The sequence below is a fragment of the Ranitomeya variabilis genome, chromosome 1 (assembly GCF_051348905.1).
Source record: "Ranitomeya variabilis isolate aRanVar5 chromosome 1, aRanVar5.hap1, whole genome shotgun sequence".
NCBI lineage: Eukaryota > Metazoa > Chordata > Amphibia > Anura > Dendrobatidae > Ranitomeya > Ranitomeya variabilis.
The window spans coordinates 209,509,424-209,531,228 of record NC_135232.1 but is presented as its reverse complement, the minus strand read 5'-3'; the positions used below and the strand labels follow the sequence as shown (position 1 = coordinate 209,531,228).

The window sequence follows — 21,805 nt, the reverse complement described above, 5'->3', positions numbered from 1 at the left end:
CCGCAGGTACTCGAACATAGTATTCAAGCATGCCGAAGATACTCGGATAATAGATACTGCAGGAGAAAGAAGCGCAAATAGGGTTTTATCCGATATACATTCAAGATCTATTTCTTAGATAGTGCTCACCTGGTGCTTCTTTTCATTAAGGCATATACGTGCAATCAAATTGTCAGCTGCTGCAAATCCATGGGTCGGCAAGTGACCATGTCAGGAACAGTAAAATAGGAAATTTGTGGATAACACGTTATCCGAGCACATTCGCTCCTCACTCAATAGCCTGTATGTATTTAGGGTACTGCTGTCTTCATTGGCTCATATGTCCGCACAATATCTATGCTGCGCTCATTTATTTTCATAGTCTTCCTTCCTTATCCATAGTTTGGTTTCTCTGCCCTCTCTGAGTTACATGGTTTCTCCTTGCCCTCACTATGGGGGTTTGTGCACAAACCAAATCACTCCCTGCTGCTATCTCTAACACAGAGAAAAGGGCGGTGGAGCAGTGAGAAAGGTCCGAATTAAGCAACAGCTCTTAAGGCTTTGTGACAGTTTTTGCAGCAAGATGAGGGACTTCCAACACAAAAATGTTAGGATTTTTTAATGAAGATTATATTACCGAAAGAAAAAGAATTTTAGAAGTAAAGGAAGAAGAAAACATTCCATAAAAGGTGTGCAAAGCAATATCGATTTACAGTATATTTTTATATTTCATTTTATACCACATATACACTTTTTCCTCACATATACATTTATCTTTTTTTAATTTCTTCTTTTTTTTAGATACACTTCTGGAGATGTTCGTCTGTGGGATACTCGAACCTCAAGTCTTTCTGAATCTTTACTTGAAACCTCTCATGCAGCTGATGATTCTGGACCGAGTCGCTATGTATCATTCGTACAGATAAGCAAGTCTTTGGCTGTAGCAGCATATGACAATGGTAAGATATTGTCAAGCCTTTTTCCATAGAGACCTAAGTAATTTGTATTTGAAATTTCAGGATCAGTATTTTTCAGACTGTAAGTTACACTCCCATACTGGACACATTCCAGTCTTGAACACCAGAAAATCTAAAGAAAAATTCATGCCAATTGAAACATCCAATTCTTTCTACCATAAATTGTGTGTTCACTGAATAGCTGGTTTCTCCAATTCCTGGTATGTGACCAGTAACTACAGCAGCAGTTGGTGGCCACATCACTAACACTGGTTGGATCACGGGCAAATTGACAATTGTTTAGTGAAATTAAAGTGACCCTTCACATTTGTCATGTATAGTCAGTCACCCTACCTTGTGTCCTGTGTTTGCCTCTTGCTGCCCTCTCTGCTGAGGCTGACAAGGCTCTTTCAGTTAGGAGGGACAATGCTCACCTACCTCCTGTTCTGGCAGAAGGTACATTTAACTATAGGACCTGAACTGGGTTCTTAGGGGTGGTCTCTAGGTGTCTACAATCTTACCTTGGGTTTTCATGTCATATTCCTGGGGGGGTCAGTTATAAATGTTTTTCATTATTTTAGTTTTATGTTTTTATTTTCTTGAATAGAATACCCTCTTAATTCGCTTGATTTACTATATTTTGTATACTGTCTTTCTCTTTGCGGCTATGTGTTTATAAGGTACAGGATATCACAGATGTGGCATTACTCCAGTCACATCAGTCAGGACAAAACCTTAACATAAACAGGTACTGCAGGTAATATTGTTTGTCAGAAAAACCTTAAAAACATCCAAGACGTACAACAAAAATTGAAGTATTAAGGAGACCTAAAGTCCCCATGCAAATGTTGAACCTGCCAATATCGACGTATTCGGCCGACGGTCTAATGTGTATGAGGGTGTGTTGATCGCATATGTCCACACACATTGTTCTTCCTGAGATAAGCTACTGCCCAAGGTGTCAGTCGGTAGCTTTCTCATTGAGAACACAGAAGTGCATGGCCGAGTAAACACTCCTGTGTATAGGAGAGTTGGCTGAGATGGCTATCGGCCAAACAATTGGCCAAAGCTTCATGTGGAGGACAGTCATCTAATGTGCATGGCAAGCTTTAGGCAAATGTTGACAAACCCCTTAAGATAGGTCACTGTTACATACCTGGCAGGGTACATACAGTGAAGAGCAAAAGGGTAACAATGTTTTGAACTTTTGACTTTAAAGCTCCATATCTCACCATCCACTACTGCTTTGATTGTGATAAATTCCAAAAGAACAAAAAAGAGTATAGAATGTCCCAGAAGTAAAAATTATTCAGATTTTTATTGAGAAACATATATCATAAAAACAACATATATAATACATGTAATAGACAAAGCAACTTAATAAGTAGCAGGTGTAGAAATATATATCCCAAATATTAGTGGGGGTAGGGCAGAGTCTAACATCTATATTATAGCACCATGCAAATGCGACCCACATAAGGTTGTTCCCTCAATCTCTATCAAAGATTCCAATCAGTCAAATATAAGTCATAAAAAATGCCAACGTGGACGGGGTATTTACCACTTTAAGGGAACACAAGTATGCACTATAGATCACACACTGTCCTTACCCATATTTCTTGCCACTTAGGGATCACATGCAGCAGCCCCAACGCGCGTTTCGTGTGGGCTTCCTAGGGGGGCTGTCACATGTGATCCCTAGGTGGCAAGAAACATGGGTAAGAACAGTGTGTGATCTATAGTGCGTACTTGTGTTCCCTTAAAGTGGTACATACCCCGTCCACATTGGCTTTTTTTATGACTTATATTTGACTGATTGGAATCTTTGATAGAGATTGAGGGAGCAACCTTATGTGGGTCGCATTTGCATGGTGCTATAATATAGATGTTAGACTCTGCCCTACCCCCACTAATATTTGGGATATATATGCTCTTACACCTGCTACTTATTAAATTGCTTTGTCTATTATTACATGTATTAGATGGTGGCCCGATTCTAACGCATCGGGTTTTCTAGAATATGTATGTATGTATGTTTATAGCAGCCACATAGCATATAGCACAGGCCACGTACCAAACCGTATATAACACAGTCCATGCAGTATATAACATTGCCCACGTAATATATAACACTGCCCATGTAGTATATAGCAACCACGTAGTATATAACACTGCCCACGTAGTATATAGCACAGCCCACGCAGTATATAACACAGCCTACATAGTATATAACAGCCCACACAGTATATAACACAGCCCACGCAGTATCTAACACTGGCCACGTAGTATATAGCAGCCACGCAGTATATAACACAGCCCACGTAGTATATAACACTGGCCGCGTAATATATAACACAGCCCACGCAGTATATAACACAGCCCACGCAGTATATAACACAGCCCACGCAGTATATAACACAGCCCACGCAGTATATAACACAGCCCACGCAGTATATAACACAGCCTACGCAGTTTATAACACAGCCTACGCAGTTTATAACACAGCCCACGCAGTATATAACACAGCCCACGCAGTATATAACACAGGCCACGCAGTATATAACACTGCCCACGTAATATATAGCGCAGCCCAAGCAGTATATAACACAGCCCACATAGTATATAACACAGCCAACGCAGTATATAACACAGCCCACGCAGTATCTAACACTGGCCACATAGTATATAGCACAGCGCACGTAGTATATAGCAGTGTGGGCACCATATCCCTGTTAAAAAAAAAAAAATTAAAATAAAAAAGTTATATACTCACCCTCCGGCGTCCAACGAAGCTGTGTCGATGCGCGCTCAGCTGCCGCCAGCTTCCGTTCCCAGAGATGCATTGCGAAATTACCCAGATGACTTAGCGGTCTCGCGAGACCGCTAAGTCTTCTGGGTAATTTCGCAATGCATCTCTGGGAACGGAAGGTGGTGGCAGCCGTGAGTGCCTCGGCGGACGATGGAAGGTGAGAATAGCAGGTTTTTAGTTTTTTTAATTGTTTTTAACATTAAATCTTTTTACTATTTGATGCTGATAGGCAGCATCAATAGTAAAAAGTTGGTCACACAGGATTAATAGCAGCGTTAGCTGAGTGCGTTACCCGCGGCATAACGCGGTCCGTTAACACTGTCATTAACCCTGTGTGAGCGCTGACTGGAGGGGAGTATGGAGCGGGCGCCGGGCACTGACTGGACGGGAGTAGGGAGGGACTAATTCTCGGCCGGGCTGTGGCCGTCGATGATTGGTCTCGCCAGCTGCCTGTCCTGGCTGCCGCGACCAATCAGCGATGCGGGATTACCATGACGGAAGTTGCAGACAGACAGACGGAAGTACCCCTTAGGCTGCTTTCACACTAGCGTCGGTACAGGGCCGTCGCGCTGCGTCGGCCCGACGTACCAACGCATACTGTGAAAAAAATGCTCGACGTGGGCAGCAGAAGCAGTCTTCCGACGCTTCCGCTGCCCCATTGCAAGGTCCGGGGAGGAGGGGACGGAGTTTCGGCCATGCAAGCGCGGTCGAAAATGGCGGTCTCGACGCACAAAAAAAGTTACATGTAACTTTTTTGTGGCGGCGGTCCGCCAAAACACGACGCAACTGTCGCATGACGGTTGCGACGTGTGGCACTGCATCGCTAATAAAAGTCTATGGAAAAAACGGGCAGCTTTGCAGGATGCGTTTTTTTCTCCACAACGACGCATTGCGACGTGCAGTGCCCGACGCTAGTGTGAAAGTAGCCTTAGACAATTATATATATAGATTATATATGTTGTTTTTGTGATATATGTTTTTGAATAAAAATCTGAATAATTTTTACTTCTGGGACGTTCTATACTATTTTTTGTTCTTTTGGTATTTATTATGTCTTTGAGTGTCCTTGGCTATTTTTGCCTCCCTCACTACAACATTGAGGGTGTACTCATATAAAATATATATGCTTTCTGAATTGAGCATTGTGCATATGCTTTGATTGTGAGACTACCATTATTTTATAACAATCATCTTGGCTCTCTCGCACCTAAATTTGACTTGTCAAGTCATACTACAAAATACAACCTGTTCTCTTATTCCCTAACAGCTCAGTGTGTTATTATGTTGATTCTCAAGTGAAAGGTCATTGGTTTAAATCGAGGAGCAGCCATGAAGAAGATTTCCCAAGAAAAGCAAAACAACATCCAGCTCATCGATAGTGGCCAAGAAAATTGCCAAACTGCATCATGTGAGTGGCATGATAGTTGGAAGAATACGAAATGAAGTCTGTTCATCCATTCAGAAGCCAAAAGGTGGACATCCAGGCAAAATAACAGGGTCAACAAGTCGGCTCATCCCAAGGTCTATCAGTTCTGGCGCAACAAACACTGCAGTGGAGGTGGCTTGTATGCTTCATAATAGTGAGATCACAAACGTCGATGCATGTATCGTTAGATGCACATTACGCATGTCTGGAATGGTGGCCCAAAAATGGTTAAGAAATCTGAACTTTAATATTGTCATAAGAAGTGTTGGGTCAAATTTGCAAACAAGTACGAAAAGTGGACATTTAAAGATTTAAAACATGTGATTTGGAGCGATGACACAAAGTCAATAGACTAGGCTCTGATAGGTGCAAATGGGTCTGAAAGAAACAAGGGAAAAAGGGGCTAACGGATTGAGAAATTTAAGGAAATGTGAAGTTTGGTGGAAGAAGCCTGATGATTTGGGGTTGTTTCACAGCCAAAGGCATTGGATACTTGATCAGGATCGATAGTGGTCTCAATGCTGAGCTATATGTGAGTGTCCTACAAGATGAGTTACTTCGTACACTCGAGTACTATGGGTATGAAAAGGATGACATCGTGTTCCAGCAGAACAATAACACGAAGCATATGTCGAGATTGGCGAAGAAAAGGTTCAATGACAATGAAGTAGAGGTACTGGAATAGCCCCCACAGTCCCCAGACCTCAACCCAATCAAATACTTGTGGGTAGAGATGAAGAAAAAACTGTATACATACCCAAGTGAGTCGACCAGTATGCAACAACTTTGGGAACGTGAAGAAGAGACCGGAGATCAAATTTTGGTTGACACATGATTGAATCTAATCAAGAGCATTCCCAGAAGGATTGAGGCAGTGTTAAAAGCCAAAGGTAGATTTACAAAATACTAACAAAATAATAAAAATTAAAATTTGGATCTTTAGGAGCAAAATAGTAACAATGCAGTGACATGACAAGAATCATATGCTAAATCATTGCAAGTCAAATTTAAGTATGAGATAGCCAAGATGATCGTCTATAAAAAATGATGGTATTCTCAAGTTCAAAGCAGAAGTGGATAATGAGATGTGGGGCATTAAAGTCAAAAGTTCAAAACATTGTTACCCTTTTGCTCTTCACTGTATTAAACACTTTGCAAACTTGCTCCTTTATTTTCTGATCTTGTTGTCACCATTATTTATGGGATAATTGCATTTACAGTCATGGCCAAAAGTATTCACACCCCTGCAATTCTGTCAGATAATACTCAGTTTCTTCCTGAAAATGATTGCAAACAGAAATTCTTTGGTATTATTATCTTCATTTAGTTTGTCTTAAATGAAAAAACACAAAAGAGAATGAAGCAAAAAGCAAAAATAGATCATTTCACACAAAACTCCAAAAATGGGCCAGACAAAAGTATTGGCACCCTCAACCTAATACTTGGTTGCACAACCTTTAGCCAAAATAACTGCGACCAACCGCTTCCGGTAACCATCAATGAGTTTCTTACAATGCTCTGCTGGAATTTTAGACCATTCTTCTTTGGCGTTTTTTGCCGCAGCGGAAATGCTTAAAAACCGCATTCCCGTGCAATCCTATGGGATTCCGCAGTTGCTGTGCCCATGCTGTGGATTTTCCCGCTTTAGACTCTGTTAATTCTACCATTCTGAGGTCAAGGTTTGCATTGTATTTTAAACACCAAGAATCGCGCAGTCTGCACGGTACTGGTAACCTAATGGGCTCTTTAAAGTCGGTGGGACTAGTCAGGGTTCACAGGCATCGTTTTGAAAACAGAACGGGTATAAACTTTTATGTTACTGTTATAAGCAGACACCATGACACTAGTGTGAATAGAGCGTTAAGATGGTTTCTCTTAGTTGTAAATGGGTAAAATTGCAAAGTGCCTGGAAAAAAGCAAATTTGCAATTTACCTCATATTAAAAATTCCTCTCCATTCTCACGGAGAGTGATTTTCATTTTATAGTTTTTTTGCGCTTGTCCAGTTTACATGCCACCTCTGTCTACCTGAGGTGGCTGGCTCCCCACCAAATGCCTGAGGCATGTTTCAGAGTGGCCTGATGGAGCATTTGTGAAACGCGTGTTGTGTTTTTGGTGGGTGTATCTATTACTACTTCTCTGTGGCTACTACTGATACTATTTGTACCTTAAGTGACCATCTTTTCAGGGAATAATTTTTTGGCAATCCAAGCCAGTCAATGTACCATTTATGCTTGATGATATTGCGCTTTCTTATTAACCTCCATGATACTTTCTTAAAGGGATCTTGTCATGTCAAAAAATATTGTTACCATGCAGATATAGGGTTAATCTGCAGGTTATTAGCGTTCTAAAATAATGCGGCCACCACACTGAAAGCTCTGCTGCTGGGAGGAAATAAACTTTATTGCTCAAGGCATCCTCCGGCTTTTAGTCATAGAGGCGCAGCTTCAGTCACTGCTCAGTATACAATGAGCGGCTGTATCTGTGCCTCGGCACTGACTGACAGCCATCTCTACAGTGCTATAGTGCTGAGGCGTGGACATAGCCTCCACTCAGTGTACTGAGCAGTGACTAAAGCCACACCTCTTTGACTGAAAGCCGGCTGCCAGGAGCAATAAAGTTTATTTCCTCTTGGCAGTCGGGCTGCCATGAAGGCGGCTGCATGGCTTTAGAACATTATTACCTGCAAATTAATCCTGTATCTGCAGGTTAATAGCGTTTTTGACATGACCGGTCCCTTTTAAGCATGTACACTTTTTTTTATATACCGCTTCGTTGCGGCGACTTGGGTCATTTTATTATGGGGTCTCCCTGATTGGATCACCCATTAGTATGCTCTTGCATCTGTTGTGTTGGATATCTTTAGACCTTTTAAGCTGCCCTTAATAAAAGCTAATATTTTACCCCTTTCCAATTACTCTGTTCTCTGCACGTGTTTTTTTAGCTTTGTTGGTTCTTCATCAATATGGAGTGGTTGATTTGAAGCAAGGGCAGAAAAGAATTGGCGCAAATGACCCAATTTTTGATAAATGTGGGCCTTTGTGTATCTCATCAGATCTTAGAAGTAGACATTTAGAAACATCTGATTAACAGCGCCGTTTCGGACAGGATAGTGTTCCCATACTGTGCACCTGCAAGGACAGCACCGTGTCAGTCAGTAAAATGGTTTCAGGGACCTTTTTCATGTTCTGCTCATCCTTTACAAGTATCAACTTAAAACTGTTTCATGTATTTAATCCGAAGAGGTTAATTTTATAGTGGGATGAAGGTCTTTTAGAGAGGACAATAAAGCAGCTGTGTCTTGCTTTGCGCTGTGCACACAAGAACACTCTTTTTACCCTGAGTGGCCGCGTTGGCTGCCATGTCTATTTTTTTCATGTGCATTAGAAAAGCACACAAGCACAGCACCCATTAAACTCGTTTTTAATTCTTCTGAGGCTTAGAGCTCCGAGGCTGTGTGGTGCCAGGTACGATCAGCCGCCAACATTGTCTTGTAATAAATGGCAAAATGTTAACCCTGTCATTATTTCCAACTGGGCCACTTTCATACCCTCTTTAATCCAATTGAAGAATAAATATGGACCATCATTATGACTCTTCGCTATAAGGAATGACTAAAAACCATAGATTGAATTCTCAACTATAGATATATTGTAGTATCACTAGATATTCTGTGGTGCATCAATTAGTTCAGAATAAGCAATTATGTAGCTATGATGGAGTTTGGCACAAAGTTGCACTATTTCGATACTTATTATTATTTATTGAAAATATAAAAATGATGATGGCCCTACATCAATGTTACTTCCATTTATTTTTCCTTAGGAAAACCGTTCACCTGTCCGGTGTCTGACACTTGTAGTCACTTTTGTTGCTTTGTTTGGCCTTTTTATGGGTATATGCTTTTCTTCACCCCAGATAATATAATTTAAATGTAGTTAATGGCTGCTTTGATTGAGGCTTGTAGCGTGGGCAGGAAGCAGGAGGGAGGAGGTGGATGGAAGCGTCCATCGTGCCAGGTAATGAGCAGATGCTGCTAATGCAGGGACCGGTAGGGTGATGCCAAGACCCCATCTGCTGCCAGGCTTGGCTCTGTTTGGCTGCTGGCCACATCAGAGGGAACTAAAGCAGCCTGTAGCTTTCATACATCACACCTCATTCCATGTGTCGCAGATTGGATATGAGGGGGACATTCAAAACTTTTCTCTGTACGCGGCTATGTTACCAGAGTACCACCACAGGCTTCCAACACTCTACACGACAGCTCTTGAGCGACACGGTCCAATATTTGTGGCGCCTTCTGTTCCTCTGGATTAATCTATTGCAAAGTATCCCTAGAACTGCACAACGCAAATCTACGAGAGTCTGACATGTTCACTGCACCCCTGACACCTTTTCCGGTAAAATAGTATTATATTTGTAAAATGTAATGACTCGTTCCCCATCTAATATCTCTTATAGGGCACGTATTGAACTTTGCTCCAGACATTTTGGGTTACGACAGAAAAAAATAATCTTCAGAAAGATCCATCACCAATATCTCACCCTGCTTAAAGTTCACCGTTAGGAAAAAAACCCTCTTTATGGATCGGGTAGAGATGCCAGCTGCTTCTCCCTAAGGAGAGCAATAATGAAACAGTAAGCAGCGCAAATGGTACCTAATGAGTTTAAGCTGATTTATGCTTGCTTTCAAAAAGTGCTGTTTGATGTCTCGAAGTGCTGCTGCTGTGAAGTAATGCGGACCATCCACGCCTCCCCCGCCAACCTAATGGGTCTTGGGTGGAAGATTTATAGCAATCGGCCTGGGAGCGACAAACGTAATGGAGGCCATTTGCTTTTATTATTAGCAATGCATATTTAAATTAATCTGCTATTTACCTAAACAATTAGCTGCCTCGTATCGAAAGCACAAAGCCAAAGCTGCAATTAGTCCTCCGTCTAAAGATGAGCCCCAAGTCTAAAGTGTCCCCGAGGAGATTGGACGCTTTCAGCAGAACTGATCCTAGATAACTTCTTCGCAAAATTGTAATTGCATTAATTGCTTAAAAGGTAAATAATTGTCTAACTGGTTTCTGAAAAGATCGAGGTCCTATTTAAACCTCTCCATTAATTAAGTTGGCATGTAATGAGATTTTTGCAGTTATGATGCTTTTTAAGTTCTCATTTGCCACATTTTAAAGGTATAGCTCAGGAAAGAATGATTGATGTCCTTCTTATGACAGGGCGGAGAGGGCTGGAGAGTAACATTTGTAACATGCGTCTGGTTGGGGAGAATTGATGGAGTCCGATTTGTGCGAAGTTGGCTGACGGGGAACATGGACCAACTGTGCTTTATGTTCCTTTTTATTCCATTTTCTTTCTTTTATGGGTTCAGTAAAATGCCAATATTTCTTTTATATTTTTTAGATGTCATATTGCTCTGTGATGTCCTTTTAAAAGTTGTTTAAAATGATACACAAATTAGCATATTTTTTTGTTTGCAAATGGATATGTAAGCTTTACAATCATAAAAAAATAACGCTATAACCATATATTGTATGTCCCATAATGCATACAAAGAGGCCATTTATTTACACATATAAGAAATGAAATTCAGTTCATTTGCCATTATTATGTTTTATTAAAGATCATGATGTGATGCAAGTCCATAGACTGCAGGGTAAAATGTCATACATTACATGTTACCGAGTGTTGTAAGGAAAGTTGTGTATAGTGGAGTAACAAGTGATACATTTGAAAATTTCTATTTCTATCAGCTTTCTTTCTTGCTCTCATGGATTAGATTTGTCTTTTTTTATTACTTTTTTTTTCCTGCAGAAGTGGAAAAATGGTGGACTTATTATAACTGAAAGGAGAATTAAAGGAAAGCTATCATCAGAAAATGATCTATTGAGGTTTTTGTATTACAAGTATTTAAAAAAAAAAAAAAAAAACTTTTGCCAATGTTTTTGTTTCCTTTTACATATTACAATCTGTATTAAAAATTAGAACTTTTACAATTTTCACACTGGCCACTGGGACTTTAACTCTCATTTGTTTCAGGAAAATATACATGTACATAGCCACAATGGTAAGACTTCAACCTTATCTTTTGTATTGAAGTATCTAACAAGCCTGTGCAAAGCTCATTGTAAAGGGCGAAAGAGCTATAATATCACTTAGGCTACTTTCACACATCAGGCTTTTTGTTTCAGGCACAATCCGGCACTTTTTGTAAAAAACGGATCTGGCACATCAGTTTTTCGCAAAAAAAGACGGATCTGTTTTTGTACACATTAGCGGGATTTAGCCTGACACAAAAAACCTGATGTGTGAAAGTAGCCTAAGGGTATGTGCACACGTCAGGATTTCTTGCAGAAATTTCCTGAAGAAAACCGGAAATTTTCTGCAAGAAATCCGCATTTTTTTTTTTTTTTGCGTTTTTTTCCCGTTTTTTTCCCAGTTTTTTTTTAGCATTTTGCAAGCGTAATTAGCTTGCAGAATGCTAAAGTTTTTCAAGCGATCTGTAGCATCGCTTGGAAAACTGACTGACAGGTTGGTCACACTTGTCAAACATAGTGTTTGACAAGTGTGACCAACTTTTTACTATAGATAGAACGTTTAAAAAAAATAAAAAAACGGTTATACTCACCTTCTGCAGACAGCCGATATCCTCAGCGGCGTCCGTTCCTATAGATGGTGTGGTTCAGGACCTTCGATGACGTCGCGGTCACGTGAGCGGTCACATGACCGGTCTCGCGACCAATCACAAGACAGCGACGTCATCGCAGGTCCTGAACCACACCATCTATATGAACCGAAGCGGCAGCATGCAGCGGTGAGAGGCGGGAACACTCCGGGGGCCATCGAAGGTGAGTATATGACTATTTTTTATTTTAATTCTTTTTTTTTGACCAATTATATGGTGCCCAGTCTGTGGAGGAGAGTCTCCTCTCCTCCACCCTGGGTACCAACCGCATATAATCTGCTTACTTCCCGCATGGTGTGCACAGCCCCGTGCGGGAAGTAAGCAGATCAATGCACTCCTAGGTGTGCGGAATCCCCGCAATTCCGCATTTTTAATGAACATGTTGCTTTTTTTTCCGCGATGCGATTTTTTCGTGGAAAAAAATGCAACATTTGCACAAAAAATGCGGAATACACTGTAAATAATAGGTGGCATATGTTAGCGTTTTTTTCGCGTTTTTATCACGTTTTTATAGCGAAAAAACGCGAAAAAAACGCGAAAAATACTGAACGTGTGCACATGGCCTTAGTGTCAATGGTGGATCCTGGGTTATCAGCTATGTATTTTAATCCTACCTCTGGTGATAAAGCTTCTGTAAACTCTTCCTGAAAGAACAGGAAGTATGAGCATAATAGCTCTAGTGGTCAGTGTGAAAATTGCAAGATTACTTAAAGGCCTAAATAAAAAAAAATGCAAAAATCTGATTTGGACAATAGGTCATTTTTTTAATGATGGCTTCACTTTAAAAGACTTTAGACTGACATGCAAAAGGGTAGCAATGTTTTGAACTTTTGACTTTCAGGCTCCATATCTCACCATTCACTACGCATTACTGACGCTACATGGATGATGCACACATACATACAGCACATGGGAAGCACACTGATGGCACACTGACGCTATATTGATGACGCACACGTACATACTCACAGCACATGGGAAGCACACTGATGGCATACTGACGCTACATGGATGATGCACACATACATACAGCACATGGGAAGCACACTGATGGCACACTGACGCTATATTGATGACGCACACGTACATACTCACAGCACATGGGAAGCACACTGATGCTACATGGATGATGCACACGTACATACAGCACATGGGAAGCACACTGGTGGAACACTGACACTACATTGACGCACACGTACATACTCACAGCACATGGGAAGCACACTGGTGGAACACTGACGCTACATGGATGATGCACACGTACATACTCACAGCACATGGGAAGCACACTGATGCTACATGGATGATGCACACGTACATACAGCACATGGGAAGCACACTGGTGGAACACTGACGCTACATGGATGATGCACACGTACATACTCACAGCACATGGGAAGCACACTGATGCTACATGGATGATGCACACTGGCACGTGGATGATGCACACGTTCATACTGATGGCACATGGAGGCCATACGAATGATGCACACGTAAACAAATGTGTCATGGACATGCAACACTGATAACATTGTTACTGTTTTTTCCAGTACCGTTGTCATCAGGACGTGTGAAGGGGACCTAAGGCTATGTGCACACGTAGGAAATGTGGTGCAGAATTTTCTGCACAAAACCCGCACCTCCTGGCCAAATCCGCAGCTGCGGATTTGCCGCGGTTTTTATGCGGATTTTGTGCTTTTTTATGCGGATTTTGTGCAGATTTTCTGCAGTTTTTGCCACTGCGGATTTTTATCATGGAGGGGTGCAGAAACGCTGCAGATCCGCACAAAAGAAGTGACATGCACTTCTTTTAAATCTGCAGCAATTCTGCACTGATTTTTCCGCACCATCTGCACAGCTTTTTTTTTTACCTATTGATTTACATTGTACTGTAAATCACAGTGCGGTTCTGCAGCGTTTCTGCGCGGAAAAAATCTGTTGCGGATCCGCAGCAAATCCGCATCGTGTTCACATAGCCGACTGTGAGCTCTCCAGGTTTGCCTTTATACCAGTCTAGAAAATGACTGTTGCTTTTTTCGCACTCAACAGATGACATTGCCATCTCCAGCCTCTGCATGAGACTTGTAAAATGACACTTTGTATATTTTCTAAAGGAAGTAGCATACATCAGAAATGTGGTGAGAACATGAAGAACTGTGCTTTGTCTCTGCAGGTACCATTGATGTTTGGAGCCTTCTGGTTGGACGGGAACCTATCCATCATTATCAACACAACCAGAAGATCCAAGCCCTCGCTCTGAGCCCAGAAACCGCTGCTATAGCAACAGCCTCTACTTTCCAAATCAAAGTGGAGAGTCCTGATGATAGAGGGTATTGGAGAACTAGCTGCAGTTTCCAGACCCAGAAACTGGTATGCTTTTTATTGTCAAATCAAGACTGAATTACAGTAAAAAAAAAAAAAATACAAATTCATTCTCTACATAGCAAAAAAGTATAAAATTGTTATAGATGCTGCAGAACGTTCTAAACATATAGTGCATTAAAGCAGGAAAACATTTCATTCCATGCTATATATCAGATTAAAATCTATTCCGGATCATGCAGCCTGCCATCTAGATGTAGCAGAGCTTGACCCCTCATTCAACAAATGGATTATCATCTTTACAGCGGACAGGTGAGGAATAATGAAAATCATATAAAGAAAAAGCACTACCAAGAACCAAGGTACATAAAACTAAAAAACTTTATTGAGAGAACAATATAACAATTAATATGTAATGGATAGGATAACGACAGTGGTAAGCCAAACAAATGGTGGGACCACGGTATAAATCATGCAAGAAACCACAGACAATATAAACAATAATTGAAGTAAAAAAAGATGCTCTAAAGTGCATGTGCATTGTGCAACAAAGAATACCAATGTAAATATTATAGATGGAAAGTTATATATAGAAGTAAGGGTATACTGAGAAGACAAAAAGGATCCCAAAAAAGGCTCTATGTCAGAATGGGGAGGATATACAGAGCAAAGATCATAAAAGGGAAGTACATGCATGCCTGAAGGAGTTACCTGTGCGACCGTGGTGTCACCCGCCCCAACGTGCGTCTCGTCACAGTGCCTTCTTCCGGGAGTATGGCATCATAGGTAAGCAGGCCTAATTAACCTAATAAACCTGTCAGCAGCCAATCCGAGTGGGTCTTTACTCTAATTATTGTTTATATTGCCTGTGGTTTCTTGCATGATTTATACCTTGATCCCACCATTTCTTTGGCTTATCGCTGTCATTATCCTATCCATTACATATTAACTGTTATATTGCTGTTTCAATAAAGTTTTTTACTTTTATGTACCTTGGTTCTTGGTAGTGCTTTTTCTTTATATGATTTTCATCATTTCTGCACTGAACCTTTCCTATACATCTTTGCACCCTCCTATATTGATTATTTGACCATCACATTTATTTTGGGTGTTGGCCTGGTCTATAGGTTTTAGGTGAGGAATAATGTTGCTTGTTATTTTAATTCTCTCGCACGGGACAATGTCATCACTGCAATGGGCGATACAGTAAGTATAGTTTAATTAAGATTTATTAAAGGAGTCTTTGTCATTCTTTCAACTAAAGGACTTTATTCTGGGTGTATGTGTTTTTTTACAATATGACTATAGGTTTAGTAATGGGGACGTCTTATAAACGTCTCTCCATTGCTAACCTCTGGGCTTGATGTCACCTGACAATACAAAGGTGGCATCAACCTCCCCACCCCCAACTATTACCCCACTTGCCACCGCTACAGGGCAAGTGGGAAGAGCGAGGCTAAGTGCCAGAATTTGCAGATCTTGTAGATGCACCTTTTGTGGGGCGGCTGAGAGCTGATGTTTTTAGCCGGGGGGCAGTATCCATGGCCCCTTCCTAGGCTAAGAATATCAGCCCGCAGCTGTCTGCATAGCCTTTGCTGATTATTAATTATAGGGAGATCTTAAGTCATTTTCTTTTTTGGGGGTCCCCCATTTTAATAGCCAGTAAAGGCTAAGTATACAGCTGTGAGCTGTTATTAATAGCCTGGGAAGCTACATGGGTATTACCCCCTTCCCAGGCTATAAACATCTGCCACCAGCCGTTGGCTTTCCCACTGCTGGTTAAGAAAACTATGCCAGAGACCACTACATTTTTTTTTCAGAAAAATAATCTTTTAATAATTCAATACATGTACAGTGAGCTGCACATGCACTGTGTTAATGGTATATGTCACTGACATCTATATATCTATCTACCTCAAAATATATAATATGCCTAGATATATGGCACTTCCAAAAATATACGAACCAAAACGAAAAAGTAGGTAAATGCCATAAAATCACAAATTTTATTCATATAATTTGTTAAAAAATTAATAAGGATAATAAATAGGTTCAAATGGGGAGGACAAATGCAAAAGCAGCCAAAAAGGAATACAATAGCTCAAGTAGTATGCTATAAACATAGGAGTCCTAGGAGACAGTGCTGTTAGGAGGCTAAAAGTAACATATACATTTTAAGTAAATATTTAATTCCTAAAAGGAGCAAAATTAATGCTTTCCTAATGAAACAGAATATAACATGTATATTGGCCTCATGGGTTAATTACAGTGCTGTGCAAATTAATTGGGACAAAGCAAAAAAAAATAAAATGTTATAATGCACTGTTACATACTAATTCTGAAAATTAACTTTTTCCACTGGCTAGTTGACCAAAATTTATTTACCTTATATACTCGAGTATAAGCCGACCCCCCTAACTTTGCCACAAAAAACTAGGAAAACTTAATGACTCGAGTATAAGCCTAGGGTGGAAAATGCAGCAGCTACCGGTCAATTTCAAAAATAAAAATAGGTACCAATAAAAGTAAAATTAATTGAGATATCAGTAGGTTAAGTGTTTTTGAATATCCATATTGAATCAGGAGCCCCATATAATGCCCCATACTATTCATGATGGGCCCCATAAGATGCTCCATACAAAATATGCCCCATATAATGCTCCATAAAGTTTATGATGGGCCCCATAAGATGCTTCATATTAAAATATGCCCCATATAATGCTGTACAAAGGTTAATAATGGCCCCATAAGATGCTCCATAGAGATATTTGCCCCATATAATGCTGCACAAATGCTGATTATGGCCCAATAAGATACTCCATAGAGATATTTGCCCCATATGCTGTTGCTTCGATTAAAAAAAAATGGCATACTCACCTCTCATCGCTCAGGCCCCTGGCACTTGCAATAAAAAAACGAAATAGGCAAAATAACAAAGCAGGTCAATAGAGGAAACACAACCGAGCTGTAAAAATGATCGTATTGCTGAGAGCAGGGCGCTGGTTCTGTCTTCCACGTCCTCTGCACTGACGTTCAGGCAGAGGGCGCACACTATACACGTCATCGCACCCTCTGACCTGAGTGTCACAGCAGAGGATGCGGAAGACGAAGCGGCGCCCAGCTGTGGAGCGAGGACAGGTGAATATCGCGCAATGCTGCTCACCCTCCTCTGTTATACTCACCTGCTCCCGGCGGGGTCCCTGACCGCTTCCCTGATGGTCTTCTCCGGGCGGTGACAGCTTCTTCCAGCGTTGAGCGGTTACCGGTAGCTCTCATTACAGTAATGAATACAGGGCTGCCACTAGAAATTTCGGGGCCCCATACTAGCAAATTTTTCGGAGTCCCCTTGAGACTCCGCCCAGGCTCCAGCCCCGCCTCCACGCTCCACCCCTCAAACTGTCCACAGCCCCACCGCTCTCTCTCTTGAAAAACTCCACTTCTCACCTATCGCACATTAACAGTTGCCATCACCAGATCACACATATAGTCGGCAGCTTTTGACTTGGCCAAAAGATTTTTTAAGCCACCACCGTAACACGGTAGACACTTTTGGCCGGGCCCTACTCTGCTGTAACCTATTAAATATTTGTTAAAATATGCAACACAATTTAGGTATATTTTTATTTATTTTTCAATTTTTAAAATGACCAATAATCTCACATACAAGGAACAAATACCACCGCACCATGTCAAGACCACATATTACCACCAGTGACTGAATAATATCACATGCAAAGAACAAATACCAAGGCACCATGACCAGACCACATATTACCACATAGTAATCAAATAATATCACATACAAGGAACAAATACAGCTACACCATGACCAGACCACATATTACCACCACAGTGATCGAATAATATCACATACAAGGAACAAATACCGCTACACCATGACCAGACCACATATTACCACCACAAAATGACCAAATAGCACATACAAGGGACAAATACCGCTACATCATGACCAGACCACATATTACCACCACAAAGTGACCAAATATCACATAACAAAGGGACAAATACCACTACACCATGACCAGACCACATATTACCACCACAAAGTGACCAAATAGCACATACAAGGGACAAATACCGCAACAACACTATGTCCAGACTACATATTACCACCACACAGTGACTGAATATTACAAGGTAATAAAGTGATGACTGGTGACATTATACACAGGACCTCTGTATATAGTACACAGTGTATAGTGTCAGTGTACAGGTAACACACTGACACACCAGTGATGTCTCTAGGTGAAGTCCTTCATCTTTCAACTTTCATTTAGCACAGACCGCCATCACTTCTTCCAGCCAGGACTTGTCTCTGCAGGAAATAACAGTTATCTCGAGCTCCGCTTGCAGAACACATTACTTAATTTTTCCCAACTTCTACATTACACCACATGAAGAAAAAAAGGTGACATAGTATCACTCTACACAGTAACAGGACCGCCCCCCATTTAAAACAGTATCCTCAAAAAATAAAATAAATACATCACTGCAGTAATAATATCCCTTAATTAGCCCCTATGGTAATAATATTCCCCATCCTGGCCCCTGTGTTTCTCATTTCTGGCTCCAGCCATATGTTCTCGCATCCTGCCCTCATGAGTAACGATTCTGCCCCATATGATCTCCCCATCCTGCCCCATCTGTCTCTATCGTATCCATCCTGCACGATCTGTCTCCAATCCTGCCCCCAGTGTCTCCAATCATGCCCCCATGTCTTTCATCCTGCCCCATATCTCCACTCTGCCTTGCATCTCCAATCATGCCCGTATCTCCATTCTGCCCTAGTGTATCCAGCATTCTGCCCCCGTGTCTCACAGTCTGCCCCTCGTGTCCAGCATTCTGCCCCTCGTGTCCAGCATTCTGCCCCTCGTGTCCAGCATTCTGCCCCTCGTGTCCAGCATCTCTGCCCCCTGTGTCCAGCATCTCTGCCCCCTGTGTCCAGCATCTCTGCCCCCTGTGTCCAGCATTCTGCCCCTCGTGTCCAGCATTCTGCCCCTCGTGTCCAGAATTCTGCCCCTCGTGTCCAGCATCTCTGCCCCCTGTGTCCAGCATCTCTGCCCCGTGTCCAGCATCTCTGCCCCCTGTGTCCAGCATCTCTGCCCCCTGTGTCCAGCATCTCTGCCCCCTGTGTCCAGCATCTCTGCCTCCTGTGTCCAGCATCTCTGCCCCCTGTGTCCAGCATCTCTGCCCCCTGTGTCCAGCATCTCTGCCCCCTGTGTCCAGCATCTCTGCCCCCTGTGTCCAGCATCTCTGCCCCCTGTGTCCAGCATCTCTGCCCCCTGTGTCCAGCATCTCTGCCCCGTGTCCAGCATCTCTGCCCCCTGTGTCCAGCATCTCTGCCCCCTGTGTCCAGCATCTCTGCCCCCTGTGTCCAGCATCTCTGCCCCCTGTGTCCAGCATCTCTGCCCCCTGTGTCCAGCATCTCTGCCCCCTGTGTCCAGCATCTCTGCCCCCTGTGTCCAGCATCTCTGCCCCCTGTGTCCAGCATCTCTGCCCCCTGTGTCCAGCATCTCTGCCCCCTGTGTCCAGCATCTCTGCCCCCTGTGTCCAGCATCTCTGCCCCCTGTGTCCAGCATCTCTGCCCCCTGTGTCCAGCATCTCTGCCCCCTGTGTCCAGCACACGTCAACAGCGTGCCGCAGTGTCTGTAGGGGGGGCCCGGTGAGCAGATGAGACGGGGCCCGATGCGGGCCCCCTCTGCCCAACGGGCCCCATACGCCAGTCATGGCTGTAATGCCCTGATGGCGGCCCTGAATGAATATTACTGTAATGAGCGGTACCATGTGACCGCTCAACGCTGGAAGAATCTGTCAGCGCCCGGAGACCATCGGAGATGCAGGGACCGCGCCGTGAGCAGGTGAGTATGTTACAGCCGCCGATCCACCTCCCCCGCCGACCCCATTGGGACAATGACTCGAGTGTAAGCCGAGAGGGGTACTTTCAGCCTAAAAAAATGGGCTGAAAATCTCGTCTTATGCTCGAGTATATATGGTATTATATACTAAAACTGGTTTGAATCACTGACTGGTAACCAACTTACAATTTTACTTAAAAAATTCTTTGTCCCAAATAATTTGCACAGCACTGTGAGATAAGATTTGTCATTCACTAGTTTCCTATTTTATGCTTGAGGGAAATCAAAAGCAGTCAAACAAGTGTCACACAAAAGAAAAGACGGATGTCTGATATGCATATGGTTGTAATTACAAGTGTGTGGTATCTAACTGCATCCCACAAAAAAGGGAAGAGATGGCAGGTGTGGAATAGGTTATAGGCTGCTAGTGAAAAGGAATAATTTTAACCAGGCACTGTACCTTTAAGGCTGAGGCACACCTGTTGTGCGATGAGCTTTATCCAAGGGATAAAGCTCATTCCCTTTATCACAATCTGATTCTAAAAAACGGAAGTGTGAAAGAGGTCTAAGCCACAAAAGGTCATTTCTAAAGAAGCTGGCTGTTCAGAGTGCTGTATACATGCATATTAATGGAAAGTTGAGTGGAAGGAAAATGTGTGGTAGAAAAATATGCACAAGAAACCGGGATAACCGCAGCCTTGAAAAGATTGTTAAGAAAAGGCAATTCAAATATTTGGGGGAGATTCACAAGGAGTGGACTGCTGCTGAAGTCATTGCTTCAAGAGCCACCACACACAGACGTATCCAGGACATGGGCTACAAGTGTCAACCCACTCATGACCAATAGACAATGCCAGAAACGTCTTACCTGGGCCAAGGAGAAAAGGAACTGGACTGTTGCTCGGTTGTCCAAGGTGTTGTTTTCAGATGAAAGTAAATTTTGCATTTCATTTGGAAATCAAGGTCCCAGAGTCTGGAAGAAGAGTGGAGAAGCACACAATCCTAGCTGCTTGAGGTCTAGTGTGAAGTTTCCACAATCGGTGATGGTTTGGGGAGCCATGTCATCTGCTGGTGTAGGTCCACTGTGTTCTATCAAGACCAAAGTCAGCACAGCCATCTACCAGGAAATTTTAGAGCACTTCATGCTTCCCTCTGCCAACAAGTTTTTTGGAGATGGAAATTTGATTCTCCAGCAGGACTTGGCAACTGTCCACACTGCCAAAAGTGCCAATACCTGGTTTAAAAACAACAGTATCACTGTGCTTGATTGGCCAGGAAAACTCGACTGACCTCAACCAAATACACTGTGTGCAGAATTATTAGGCAAGTTGTATTTTGATCACATGATATTTTTTATACATGTTGTCCTACTCCAAGCTGTTCAGGCTTGAGAGCCAACTACCAATTAAGTAAATCAGGTGATGTGCATCTCTGTAATGAGGAGTGATGTTGTCTAATGACATCAAAACCCTATATAAGGTGTGCTTAATTATTAGGCAACTTCCTTTCCTTTGGCAAAATGGGTCAGAAGAGAGATTTGACGGGCTCTGAAAAGTCCAAAATTGTGAGATGTCTTGCAGAGGGATGCAGCAGTATTGAAATTGCCAAACTTTTGCAGCGTGATCACCGAACAATCAAGCGTTTCATGGCAAATAGCCAGCAGGGTCGTAAGAAACATGTTGGGCAAAAAAGGCGCAAAATAACTGCCTATGAATTGAGGAAAATCAAGCGTGAAGCTGCCAAGATG

The 21,805-nt window shown here is 42.2% G+C and overlaps 1 protein-coding gene across 1 annotated transcript in view; it reads left to right on the top strand.

Annotated features, from left to right (window-relative positions):
- FBXW8 (F-box and WD repeat domain containing 8) overlaps positions 1 to 21,805 on the top strand; it is a 191,173-nt gene that overhangs the window by 128,779 nt on the left and 40,589 nt on the right. Inside the window, exons 5-6 of the mRNA XM_077292346.1 lie at positions 781 to 938; positions 14,034 to 14,230. Of these exons, the coding sequence (XP_077148461.1) occupies positions 781 to 938; positions 14,034 to 14,230 (355 nt within the window). The remainder of the gene's footprint in view (positions 1 to 780; positions 939 to 14,033; positions 14,231 to 21,805) is intronic.